Source organism: Ambystoma mexicanum, chromosome 3p (genome assembly GCF_040938575.1).
Source record: "Ambystoma mexicanum isolate Mex_15411 chromosome 3p, UKY_AmexF1_1, whole genome shotgun sequence".
NCBI classification, from domain to species: domain Eukaryota; kingdom Metazoa; phylum Chordata; class Amphibia; order Caudata; family Ambystomatidae; genus Ambystoma; species Ambystoma mexicanum.
The window spans coordinates 529,999,631-530,013,710 of NC_090925.1; the positions used below are offsets into that span (position 1 = coordinate 529,999,631).

At 47.2% G+C, this 14,080-nt stretch overlaps 1 protein-coding gene across 3 annotated transcripts in view; it reads right to left on the reverse strand.

Moving 5' to 3' along the window:
- Positions 1-14,080, reverse strand: part of LOC138580590 (protein-glutamine gamma-glutamyltransferase E-like) — a 551,664-nt gene that overhangs the window by 173,261 nt on the left and 364,323 nt on the right. For all 3 annotated transcript variants that reach the window (XM_069651249.1, XM_069651251.1, XM_069651250.1), the window contains 2 exons: positions 917-1,035; positions 200-328 (listed from right to left, as the gene is read on the reverse strand). In XM_069651249.1, the coding sequence (XP_069507350.1) occupies positions 200-328; positions 917-1,035 (248 nt within the window). The remainder of the gene's footprint in view (positions 1-199; positions 329-916; positions 1,036-14,080) is intronic.

Genomic DNA, 14,080 nt, shown 5'->3' on the forward strand with positions numbered 1-14,080 from the left:
AGAGCCAGCGACTAAATATAGAGCTTTGCAGGAAAATGCTCAGAGTGCAGATGAGGCAAGTCCAGGACACAGGGTAGACATAGTTGTGCACATGCTACAGTCCTGTAGCTTCCCCCATTGATATCTACTAACATTGTTACATTATTGCGTTGTGATGTCCCGAGTGTTGTCCTGGAGGCAGATTTTCCCTTATCCTTACCATGGTGGTCACGACCCTCCCAATATAAACTGGATCATTCCTGCGGGAACAGTCTGTGACAGGATCTTCTTGGTAGTTCAGGTTCTTATCCAGGATGGCCAGACATATACTTAAAATGCTTTCTTCAAACTGCAAAAGAAACAAGGGCCATGATGTCAACAAAATCTCCCTTCTCCAGATAGTGCTATCTCTCCCTTCCCCTCTGCCAGGTCTGGGACACTACTGGAGTATCCTCATTGCTCATTCTCTTGATTTTACAGTGTACAACCAATAATATTGTAGATATCCCAAAGCAGCCAATCAGGACTACAATGACCAATACCATTGGTGTAAAAGTGTCTGGTGCACCTAGTATGACTTCCTAGGAGGAGATGCACCGTAGATGCAGTTAACTAAGTGCAGGATATTTTTTTCACTTCTATATGTATGGACTGGTGTCTCTAACACTACTTTTGTTATGGTGCTACTCATTTATAAAAAAAACATTTTTACCAAAGAAAGACATTTGTTCATATTTGTAAGTTGTCAATGTAATCTAGACAATTTGACAAGGTTGCAGTTGGTAGAGTTTTGATTGTGCATGTTGAATACAGAGGTACACATGTAAGGCTATTGGCTAATTGAAATTGGAGTTACTGGTTAAGTAGGGTGTAATGGAGCTTTGGGTATGGTAAATAACCCCCTACCTGTAGTACGTACCCTTTGGCATTTATTTACCTGGCCAAAGTTCCATCCCTCGTTTAGTATAAAGTCTTCTTGTCCAAAGAAAATCATTCCATTGTCGTTGAGCACATATTCTTGCCTTTCCGCTTCATCGTCAAGGAAGACATCATCATCTGCAGACATAGGAAACACGTGATACGCGCATGAATCCTAACTGTCAAGCATATCGACATTCTCATTACACAATTTTTGTTTATGTCTCACACTTATTATCTCATGTCTTTTTTTTTTAAATTAAATGTCTTTATTATTTTTATAACTCACTCTGTCACTCAATCCTATCAATTTAATTGTACTGATTTTCTTTTAGAAAAATCAACAACTAAAAAACAGTAACCGACATACAAAAATGTAAAATGCTACAAAAGGGTACACCATATACACAACTATAACTGACATTGGACATATTGGCCCAAGTGCAGGAACCACCTTTCACAAAGTGTTTTGAAATGGACGCACCTCATTGAAAAAAGTTTGTGAATCAGGCCCAGTGTTTCAGTTTATGGCTTAATAGACAGCGCCATTGCTTCATTTGTAGAACATATCCCATGTTTCCTAAAAATATATTCTAGCCAATTGTTCTTCAATCTGCTGCCACAAGTGCAAAACAGAGACAAACATGATTTTGTTTTCCGCTTTGAAATTGCAACATGGGCATGAACCCTCTTATGAGTTTGGCAGACCAGAGCCCTACATGTCTGGCAGATGCAAGCTAGATAAAGCAAACCCATGGAAATAAGGACCTTCTATGTTTGGGAGGCAGTTTGCTAAATGAGACCCAAAGTTAAAGATGTTCTTTGCATCAAAATTAATGAAATCCACCAGGCTTGCAGGGTCCTTCAATAGCAACATCTGGAAACACAATTCTTGTGTGTTAGCCGGGATCATCACTTTTGCAATGCTAGTAATGTTAATAATGAATTCAGGAATCAAGCACTCTAGACAGAGGTCGAGTTGGTGAGTGCTCCCTTGCAAATGATTCCGCCAGGGGCATTTAAAGACCGCCTCGTGCCTTGGGCTGCTTCTCATTACCTGCCTATTTACATTTGCGCGGGAAATGGGCCAAGTGCAGGATCGAAGCAGACTGGGCTAAGAAAAAGAGTCTTCTGCTAATTCACAATCCTCGCTTCTCCTCTTGGCACAAATATTGGGGTGAGGATAGGAACCGCCAGGAGCTTTCTGAGGTAACAGTTTTTTGGCACCACCTCAGAGCTAGCCCGGGGCTGCTTTACACCCCACAAACCATCACTGTAGAGGGCACTGGAAACTGCCTACTTGTGATAAACGTGAATCGCCTATTTGACTAGACTTCGTCATTATTTTATATTGAAAAACAAACTACTTTGGAAACCTGATTACGGGGCCATGTTGGTTGCATGGCTAGACCATGAGTTGGAGGATGTAGATAGAATGCCCAGATTACAATACTCGGTCACCTCATGCAATGGCTCGTCTACAATCACTTATGTTGTTTTCACTCTTGGTACCCTGCACGTTTGCATGACATTTTACTTCGCGCTGGTAATTTATAATTCCGTTTTTGGAGAAAGAAATGATTCAAGGGTGGCCAAAAGTGCTTCAAAGACACCTTGAGTCTTTGCATGCAAGACAAAGTCATCCCCAAAAAGCTGGTATTTTGTCTCCATTGAAAATGGCCACTCGATGATCTGCCACTCGATGATGGAAGTCAGCAACCTCACCTATTTGGAGGTTAATGAACAATGGAGAAAAAGCACAGCCCTGTCTAACACTTCAGTTGACAAGGAACACTTGAACAAAAGTCCTTTTGAGACCATAGCATACCATAGAGACTAGTTATGTTCCTCTCAGTTACTTACTTTTATGTTTTGGTAATATTTGATACTGTCAAGTAACTCTGGGGATTACAGTAGTGACCTTCTCTACTCGCTATTTCATTGCAGACATGTTAATGTAAACACACCTTTGCCCAACAAAGAAACGTCAAACGGCAAGTAAAGCGTCCAAGAGGCATCAGTATGGAATCAGTGGACATGGTTTTTAATATACTACGGCATGTGCTACAAACCTAGTCTTCTGCAACTTCAGATGTAGTGTTCTGCAAGTTCATACACACTGTTCATACTGTACAACCCACTATGTTGTTGATCCTGTGTGCAAAGGTGATTGCATTTCTCAAAGGAATCCGTTTATTTGAGACCCAAAGGCCTGATTGCTTTATAGAAAGCTCACCGAAATAAAGGTCATTTGGTTGGTTACCAATCGTTTTTATGTCTGCTGGTTGGCCAATCTCTTGTTGATGGAGAGCTTTCTCGTTGCACCAGTGAGAGCTGAAATCGTGAACCCTAACCACAAAAAACGGACAACTTGATGGTTCATACTAATCTGCTCCTTAGCGTTGATATCCCTATGCAGCACATGCAATGGCGAGATCTTCTGGATCATCTAGAAAAGCAGGAGATTCTCAACTGTTGGCAGTCTGATTTAATTACCTATGGATCCCCACTAAAACACCATTGTTGTTGACATCCAGAACTAATAGTGCTTTTCATATCGGCAGGACAATAACTTTATTTGTTCATGGGTATTTATTTGAAATAGCAAAGTAGAAGGCTTGTCCAAGAGTAACAACAGTAGGTGGAGCCCTCCCGTGTCAGAGTGCCTTACAGTCATGAGACAATTCAATATGGTAGAACAATAAGCAGAATATTGTGGAGAGAAATGGGTGTCACCAGGGAAACTGGATGAGCTTTCTCCAAAGGGGGTGGGGGGGCAGGACAATGGGAGGGAACGGGAGGCAGGAGGAAGGGGAGGGATAGTGGGGAAGGACGGGCAGAATGCAGAAGGTAAATAAAGAAAAGGTTAAACATGAACAAGGCTCCCGTGTCATCTGTATGGGTCATTGGTAAAGGCCCAGGAAAGGGGTATAACAACTGGCGACGAAGCATCGAGCGCCCGCGCCGTGCAGCAGTATGCAGCAGTACGTTAGGTAAAGTGGACCCAGCAGTTAGACGGGGGTGAGGAGCCCAGCAGGGCAGTGCCACACGGAGCATGCAACAGAACAACAACTGGAGCGGACCATGTGTCGCGGAGACCACCAGCGTCGGGTGAAGAGCCCAGCAGCAGGAAAGAGGCGGTGAGCCCAGCGGGACACACATAGGAGAGAACGACAACTGGAGTGGACCCTGTGCCACGGAGACCACCAGCATCGGGTGAAGAGCCCAGTAGCAGGACAGAGGAGGTGAGCCCAGCGGGACACGCCCGGAAGGCGCGTCGCGTGTGGAGCCCAGCAGCACCGAGACGGAACCCAGAGGTGCCGGAGGTACTGGAAGAGCCGACACGAGCAGCCAGCGGGAACAGTGGTCCAACAGGGGAGGAGCCACGCAGAAGACGAGCGCAAACTTCAAACAGCAGCCCAGCAGAGGAGGAGCAGCACAGAGGCCAGGCAGGCCGCCAGTAAGGAGACTCTGAGCCCCTCCCCCACCGCCTGGAGAAGCAGGCCCGCACGGGCCGTAATCAAAGACCCATCAGAGACAACTGCAGCCACAACACGTGGCACAATGGCACCCGGCCCACATATATATCCCCTAACCACTAATGAAAGGGGTGCCAACGCCCTACTATACACGTGAGGCACTGAACCCCCAATAGCCCACACAGCAGGTACAGCATGGCACATAACTGTCCCCGCCATGGAGTGCAGTGAGCCCAGCAAAGCAAAGCAGACTAGGATCCAGCCCACACACCCACTGCTGGAGGAACAGTGACTGTGCCACAGCCGGTGCGTGTGCACAATGCGCACCAGCTATGAAGCGACAGACGGTAAGGAGGATCGGAACTCCACCGCAAGGGGAAACCAGCAAATCATGCCCACGATCATAGCGGGAAGTTTAAACAAGGGGGCAAAGTAGCAATCCAGCTCCCCCATACCACGAGCGCAGCAGGAAACGCAAAACAAAAACTGCAACAGAGAGGAAATAGGGACACACCCGTTCACCATACCACTGTTACACAGAGGTCACACGCAGCTGCAGCGCATGACGCACTGCATAATACAACTCCGCCTTTCAAACAGCACCACGAGCAAACCAAACAGCCAACGGTTTGCAAATCGGGCAGAGCCCCACACCTACAACCGAGGGAAGACGCCACAAGCCCACAAGCTAACGCTGCCGCATGCCACGTCCCAACAAAGCCCAAACTGTGGCCCCCCACTACCAAAAGCCCCACCACACCACGAAGGAAATCCCGGAACCTGACCCACCCACAAACTGGGAACTCAAGAGCAACACCCACGCTGACAGCAGCACTGAATGCCAAGTGGAGGACGCGGCCATAGGAGACCAACGACAGGTCAACACACCTGCGAGGCACACATGCCCGCCAACACACAACACCCAAGACCAGAAACAGAAAGGCCTCAACAAGATGGTAGACCAAGCACAACAAGCTGCCGACGCAGGAGCATGTGACCTTGCAATTTTAGATCCCGCCTCCCGCGCCAAGTTTCTTCGTCGACCCAACCCGTTTACCCTTCAACCGCACCACGACCAACGCCAAAGGTGGGAAGAATGGGTCGAAGAATTTGAGGACTTCACGCGGGCAGTAGGAGACCACGACCTGCCAAACAAGGGGGACATATTCGCCAACCTGGCAGGCAAAGAAATCAAAGGGGTCATAAAAACAATCTCCACACAAGAAAGAAGCACATACCAACGCCTTCTCGCTGCAGTCAACAACAAGCTGATATTACCCCCCAACAAAGACTATGAACACTACGCATTCAATCAACGTGCGCAGCTTCCACATGAGTCCATAGGAGAGTTTGTCATCTGTCTCCAGAGGACAATCAGGTGGTGCGACTTCGCCAAGTTCAATGATGATGAGGCAATACGGCTGAGGTTCATAGAAGGGTGCCACTTGTCGATGCTCAGAAGCACCTACTTAAAGCCCCAGTCCTTGCAAGAAATATTTTACCTAGCAAGAATGTACGAGCAAGGGGACACACAGCCAGCTGCCATTGAAAACCCCAAAAAGCAGGACACCATTGCAGCCCTGACAGTAGGACAGCCGGAGTACACCAGGAATACAGGACCCTGGAGAAGACATGGACTCAGAATCCCACAGCACCAAACCCTAAACGAAAGACAATGCTACAGGTGCAGATTTGAGTTCCCACACAGACAACCATGCCCGGCCATCGGACAGAGATGCCTATGATGTGGCCAAGAAAACCACTTCCAGTTGATGTGCAAAGAGAGACTGCCTGCACCCCCACCGAGCCCGACCTGACGACCAGAACAAACAAGAGGGCCCAACGACCGGCCAACACACGGAAGGGACCAGGAAACTCCGCCGCAAGAGAGGTACCTGATGCCACCAGCGACACAGCCAGACGTCATGAGGGCCATCAAGGCCATGAACATTGACCCACCCAGGTCCCTCCAAAGCATACAACTATCCAGCCAGCCCACGTATGCACGAGCACCTACTCTACCCAGAGTTAAGTCACCAAGGGAGGTACGGACCTGATCAGGAGTACAGCACACGCTCTCAGCCCGTCCTGCGAGACGATCGTGTGTCATCGAAACATCCAGAGCCTTACAAGATGCCAAAACAGGGGGTGGGGAGACCACTACCACTCCCATGACGGGTACAAGGGAGAATACGGGAGACTGATTAGCACCACCTCAGATGACACCTGGGCACCCAAGTTCATGGTCCAGATTGGAAAAACGCACATGCCGTTCGTTGTGAACACGGAGGCTACAGTCAACATCATGAACGAACAACTATATCAAACCATAGAGGAAGCATCCCCCTGGGCAAGTCCCAAGCCCACGTATTCCAGTGGGGAACAGCACAGCCGCTGCGGCCAAAAGGACAGTCCCACCGGGACCCAACTCACGGAGACCACAGATTACCCGCTGCCATCCATATGGTACCGAGCCAAGCCATACCGAGCCAAGACAGAGGGCGCAGCTGTCTCAGTCCTTGGACAGCACTAGCGCGTGCCCTCATCGACATCCAGAGACCCGTGAGTCACCTGGCAGGCCTCATAGGACCATAGGGAGACCTCAACGGCTCATTGCACAATGTAGCCCAGGAAGTCTCATGTTAAGTGGGGGGAGGTGTTACCAGGGAAACTGGACGAGTCTCCTCCAAGGGAGGGAGGACCCAGGACAATGGGAAGGAACGGGAGGCAGGAGGAAGGGGAGGGACGGTGGGGAACGATAGGCAGAATGCAGAAGGGAAATAAAGAGAAGGTTGAATGTGAACACGGCTTCCGTGTTGTCTGTATGGGTCATTGGTAGAGGCCCAGGACAGGGGTATAATAATGGGGAATATGGACGGAGGAAAAGATAGACTGAGTGCATAGTGATTTGCAGTATATTATACATATATGTATGTGCCCCAACAAAGGGAAAGTAGTGTTTGGGAGTGCAGTCTATTGTGAAGGCCTGTATTATGAATACATTCTTCATAAACGGGTGCAGCAAGTTCCACCAGCTCAAGGGGGAGGCTCCAGAGGAATTGCAGTGTGGGTGGAGAGCAGGAGGATGGTGGAGTGTTACATGCAAAGTCATAGTAGGTCATGTTGTACTAAATTGCCTTCATGTATAGTTGTAGCTTTCCTTTGACCTTCATATTCTTCCTGCAATAAGCATTACATAATGACATGAGGGACAACATTTCTCGAGCACCATATTCTCCAAGTAGGAGGAGACCTCTGGAGATGAAATGAGATGGTGGGACCATTGTGCTGGGGCTGTTGTCTGTGTTATACTGAATAAAGAAGTTGTTACCCTTGTGAATGAGCCCCGGGGCCATGACACAATTGTACATAGGTGACGTCATGTTGTCTGCAGCGCCAAAGAATAGAAGCAAATGAATATGGTGGGATGATGAGATTTCTACCATGGTTCAATGTCTGAGGTAATGGTATAAATGCATGATGTGGAGTACTTATTAGAACACGAGATTTATTTGTTCTTTAAATTGTAGTGGACAATTGTTAAGATACTCACTCATTTTCTGGCTAAACCCAATACTTGTCAGTGAAAGTCCATTGATGCGGCATGCGCTTGTATAGTGTGCAAAGATCAGCACTTTCTTAGACTCTCTGGTTTAGTAGGTGAAGGCTGCATCAGATGGAGTTGATTGACCTGGAATAGTTTGACACTTGACCACCGATGAGTTACTGAAATAGAGGGCGGACTAAGAACCATTGTAAATGAGCCCATTGTTCTAAAAGGGGGAGGGAGACATCAAGTGGATGTGTCATGATAACTGTGGGGACAAACCACGTTATTGTATAAGAGCAGGTGAGGTGGAAGGCGGCTTGGCTCAGGTGGAGGGCTAGGATGGAATACTGTCAGATTTTAGTTTACAAGCTAAATAAACAGGACCTGACTTGTCCATTTTCATTTGAGTTAACTGGGCGTCTCCATTTTTTACTTTGCGAGATGGCGTACGCAACTGGGACTTGTCACACAACATGCCACTGGACCCTGAAGGCCTCCTCCTAAAGATCCCTGAGAGCGCTCAAACAAAAGGTAGTGGAACCTTTTGAAAAATCTCCAACAGGGGTTTCTAGAGGAGGATAAGGGGGCTGGTGGAGGGGTGATTTTAGGGGATATGCTAAGATGGGATGAAGATTTTGGGCTGGGTATCTTGAATTGGTTGTGTGATGATCTATTTCATAGAAGTGGTTCTTTTAATCATGTCTTTTTTCTACCCTGAAATAAATCTGGCAAAGTATTGGCACTAGGGATTAGATAGGCTGGTAGTACTGCAAGGTTTGGTTAAATCTTTTGGGCCTCATTACGACCCAGGCGGAGGACCATGGTGCTATTAGCACCATGGTCCATGCCGGTATCCACCATGGCGGAATGGGGAAATACCCACCCATTCCAAGGTTATTTCCCCATTTCACCATGGCCCTTCCCCATTCCCATTTTCGCCGCATAGGGCTCAATGGGACTGGGGAAGGCGCCAAGTACGGTACCGCAATTTGCCTTAACCAGCCGTTAAGGTCGGGTCCCGCAAAGGGACCTCGTAATCAGGCGTTAAGGGTTTGACGGCGCCAACACCTTTTACGGCGCCGTAAAACCCTTATCGCCAGGGTCGTAATGACCCCCTTGAGTCCGATAGGAGGATACCACCAAAGGGAAGGGCCTCCAAGCACCAATAGTTCTTGGATACTGATTAGCTTGGGGAATATAAAAGAAAGCATATATAGTAATACAGAGGGGAATAGAAAATAAGGTGAAACCCAATTAAATAGGGAAAGCTGAATGAGTGCATGTTGAGAACCCTTCTATCTGTCAGGACCACTCTGAGGTTTCTCTGACTGTAATAAATAAGTCCCATACCTCTCGGGCTGCAAAGGTACCCTCCTGGACTGCACTCATTAATAAGGATCACAGGAGAAAGCACTGTGTGTGGAGGAGAGTAACTGGAAACATAGTTAGGAACATGGGCAGGGAATGTATTGATTTCTTGCTACAAGTAGGAATTTGAAGAGTGGAGTCCAACATGGAGGTGATGTGTTGCAGGGGGAGAAAAATAGGGGAGGTTAAAGAGAGCATGGGTGGCAAAGTTCCTAAGTTTATTTAGGCTACAGAAGGAGTGAGGGGGCATTGTAGGTGGATCCTAGAGAAGTAGACCACTCCATCAGTTGAAGTTATTAAAATGTGGATGTTGTGGTTGCTGTCAAAAATAATCCTAAGGTTGCAAGCTTTCGGGAAGGGTTGAGGTGACCAAGGGGAAAAGATGTGTGAAGGGAAGAGAGACATTCGGTGAGGAGGGGAAGATCCCTCTAGTTTTAGAAAAGCATCAAAGAGCAAAGTGCTATCCACTGTTAAATACTAAAAAAAATCTGTTGGAAATATAAATGGATACACTAGAGTGAAGGAGGGGAAGGGAAAGAAGATGTAGGTGTCATCAGTAAGTAAATGATTGGGACACGAATGAGGAGATCACTTTTCCATGGGAGGAGGTGTAAGGTGTGAAGAGGATGGGATACAGGTCTCACAATTGTTTTTCCTTGATTGTGTTTCAGGAGTAGAGATGGTACCATTGCTCCAAGTGGTGGGAAAGGTTTGATTAAACAAATAGTTGAGGATTCAATCAAGGGTAGCATCCTGAATGTCCAGGGGACACAACCTGTAGAGGAGACACAGGTTAGTCAGGATATATACTCAGAGGGGTTGAGGATGAATGATGGTTTTGAGTCTTGAGCATTAGTGAGGAATTCAGAGATGTGGGTGACATTCATTTCTATTGAGTGACCCACGTTTCTTCACATTGGAGAAGTGACATGGTATATAGGCTTTGGTGCAAACCTTGTAAAAAATGCAGCCCAAAAGTGGCGGTTATAACCATATAATTACTGTAAAGCGTCCTCCATGTGCCTCCAGCCCCTGTCTTTCCCCTTACCTATAATTTTTTAATAGTTTTATGTTCATTTTAACACTTTAACCAATATCCAATCTATATGTAATATGGTCAATATCTGGCACTATTGCGAAGAAAGGCATGTTTCAAACACTATGGTGATATGTCACCTATTGTAGATGGTCATATAGTACATTTTTTTGTTTGTAAATAGGCTAAGATGTGATTGCACATTAACCCTCTTACTGGTCGTAGATGAAATATACATGTCCAAAATAATGGGCCCAATTTAACATTAGGATGCATACATAAATATTGGGTGGCATCTATGCAACCTTAAGGTCTAGGGGATGTGGTAAATATTGTATGTTTTCCATGACAGTCTGGACACTTGAGAGGATCAGCAGAGAAAGGGCTATGCAGGCTAGTACTTTAGACTGGGGAAAAGGCTGACAGTTGGCTGAGTTCATAGGGCGGACTGAAGCTTTCCTCCGGTTGGGTTCAGTATTTGACAACTTAAAGCATGCTAGGTGTAAAGACTGGAGGAGGGTGTCTCTACTTCTGCTCTCTATATGGTAGAGGACAGGCACAGAGGACCCCAGCCAAGAGTCTAAATTCGGTAGCTATGGTCGAGCAATCAAGGCCTAGCTTCTCAGGAGGTGATGCAGACTGGTTCTTAAGTACAGTGTAGTCCCCAAGCCACCACAAACGAATGTCCACACACTGTATTAGTTAAAACACAGTCTTTATATAATTAATATTCAAGATAATGTACACTATTACAATAACTCCCTTTGTGCTCAGAAAATCAATAATGGTAAACATACAGTTCTAAAGTGGTACCACAATTATTATCAGATCTCATTAAAGTGCATCAACTATACTGTCAAAATGCCACACAGATCAATAAAGAGGAAACCAGCAGTAGAGAGGGGAAGGAAAGAAAGATGGTTGAACAATTGGCAGAATACTGGCCTTTACGAACTAGGCACAATTCTGTGTGGAGATCCCCCCACCTGGGCAACCTGTAAAGCAAAGATGTATCACAAGCCCAGTCCATATATTGTTCTACGAGTCTTATTTCCCTCTACAATAGTTCTACAGCCCCAATGAAACTGGAATTGTAGCATTCATCGTCGGGGAATAGACGGCCCTTCTTAAGTGCCCTCCCTTTAAGGCAGGAGTCACGGGTTGTCGAACAGGGTGAACTAAGGCGGTGAAGTGGCAGCTTCGTTCCTAGCGGTGCTCGTTGACGACGGAGCGTTGGTGTCCTGCAAGGAAGTGGCGTGCAGGGCACCTCGGTGATGGTAGTTCTGGACTGCAAAGAGATGTTGAAGAACTGTGGCCCAGCAACGGCGTCGAGTGGTCGGCGTCCCTGTGGTCTTTAGGTGGCGGGAAACCCACCGGCGGATGCTCCTCGGCGTGTCAACGGTCGGGCCTTCTCCAGCGGGATAAAGCGGGCGGCGATGCAGATGAGAGCGTCCTTGGATCAAATGAAGTTCTTAGGCAAACAGGTACACGGCGGCTCCAGTTGGCAACGGTGGTCGTCGACAGTGGCGGACAACAGTCCGGGCGCTTCTCCTTGGGATTGCGCTGCAGTCCCCGTCTCGGGTCGGCAGCCTGTCAAAGGTCTGTCTACCAGGGAGCTTTGGCAAAGATCACCTGGTGCACGATGGTCCCTCGTAGCTCGGGAAGAGGGCGCCTTACCAGGTCCTCTCTGGGTCAGTCCTTGGGGAGACAGCAGCTTTCAGATTGTGAAGGAGAGCAACAGCAATTCTTCTCGTCCAGCAGGGCTTCAAGGTCAAGCTTCAGTTACTCCAGTTACTCGTCGTATTGGACTTCAGCTTCTGAACACGATTCCTAGCAGTGAGAGGTCCCCAGATATACTGTTGATCTCCCATTCATTCCGCTGGGTCAGACTCAAGCATCCAATCACGGTGAAGGGCATTCAGGCAGGCAGGCAGCCAATCAGGCACACAGTGCATTCAGGCCATTCACTTCTCTCCAGACACTCACAACAAGTTATGTGTTTTGGGACAAGTACCCAGCCATTCAACACTCCACACTGCATTCATACCGGTTTCGGGCAGGACTGTCTCAGTCATTGTGTCAAACACCAGATACTAGACACCCACAACATAGAATGCGTATTCGTCACACACTCCATTTACCCAGGTCCCACCCACAGGGTGTACCCACAACATACAGTCACTGGGAAGGCTCCAGCCAGTCTGGCCTGGCCTTTACAACAACACCATATATGGATCTTCCACCCAACAGCCGGTCAGGGGGAAGGGACAGAGTCAGGGCTTCCCAGGACTTTGGGAAAACAAAGTAACAGGCAATAGAAAGCAAGAGCCCACAGGGGCCATCTTGTTTCCTATCAGGAATCAACTGATTCCAATGGCAGGGCCTGGGTATACCAAAATGGAGGATACTCAGAGCACCTGTCAAATTCAGCATGGAGCTGCCACCAGCCCATACCCTGCTCTGTGGGTCACACACAGGTGCCCAAAAACATACACTAGGGGCACAGGGTTGTACCCCCCACTCATGGGTGCCATAAGGGTATCCCATGGGTCTGCACACCAAACCAAAAGAGAGCTGCACCGCCACGAGTCCCAGATGAACTCCTGCGTGGAAAACACGACAGGACACACGATAAAAAGAAGCAAAGGACAAGGATACGGAGGCCCTGTCCCTCCGATGCATTTCCAGCATCACAGTAGGAATGTTCCATTGGAAAGGGAAAGGTTAAACAGAGGGGCATGAATGAGCATATTAAGAGCACCTGGGTCTTATTTGTCGACCATGTAGAATGGATTTCCAGACCAGTTCTTCTGGGCAGTCAGAGTGAACGAGTGCAGGGGCTTTTTGGTGATTTCAGAAGAGAATTCATATCAGTGTGGTGGGGGAGTGAAGAGATTGCGTTGATATCAGGGGGAGGCATATTTGGCTTGGATGGTTAAGTAGATGTTGCAACCATAACAGTTAATAACAGAAAAATTGTTTGGAGTAATTGTGTGATTTACCAGATGTCAAAGCAATGGAAAAAGGTAGAAGTGATTACAGATAGGAAACAAGAAAAGAGGGACAACTGTCAGATCACAGTGGAGATCAAGGGTTGTGGGCAGGGTTAAGACAGAGAGAAGGCACCAGCTTGAACGTTAGAATGGTTGTGATAACTAAAATATTATTGCAAAAATTGTTTTAATGATACGGTATATGTGAGTTATACTGCTGGCAGGTCTGAAGAGTTTAATCATTATTGTTCATCTTACTACTTATACCATTTTAATTTGTATTAATCAAAATACACATATTGGAATATACATTTCTGAAAGAAAATATTGTTAGATTTATTTTACATTAGGAACGTATAACCCAGTATCTTGCTTTTAGTTAGTTAAATAGGAAGACATAGGGCCTCATTACGAGTCCAGCGGTAACTGAGGTGGAATTCTGTAAGTCCCCATTCCCATGGAGTCCCATAGGGATGGGGACCATGGAAACACCGGTTCCATCTTTGATAGAGCCGGTGTTTACATGTCCGCCTGCAGGTGGGTGGTGTTAAACCCGCCAGGTCAGGCCTAGCAATCATCCACTACTTGAATTCTTTAAGTCCCCATTACCATGGAGTCCATTAGGACTCCATGAGAATGGGGACCATGGAAACACTGTTTCCATCTTTGACAGAGCCGGTGTTTCCATATCCGCCTGCAGGCGGGTGGTGTTAAATTCGCCAGGTCAGACCTGGCGGGAGTGACACCCCCTGCCTGC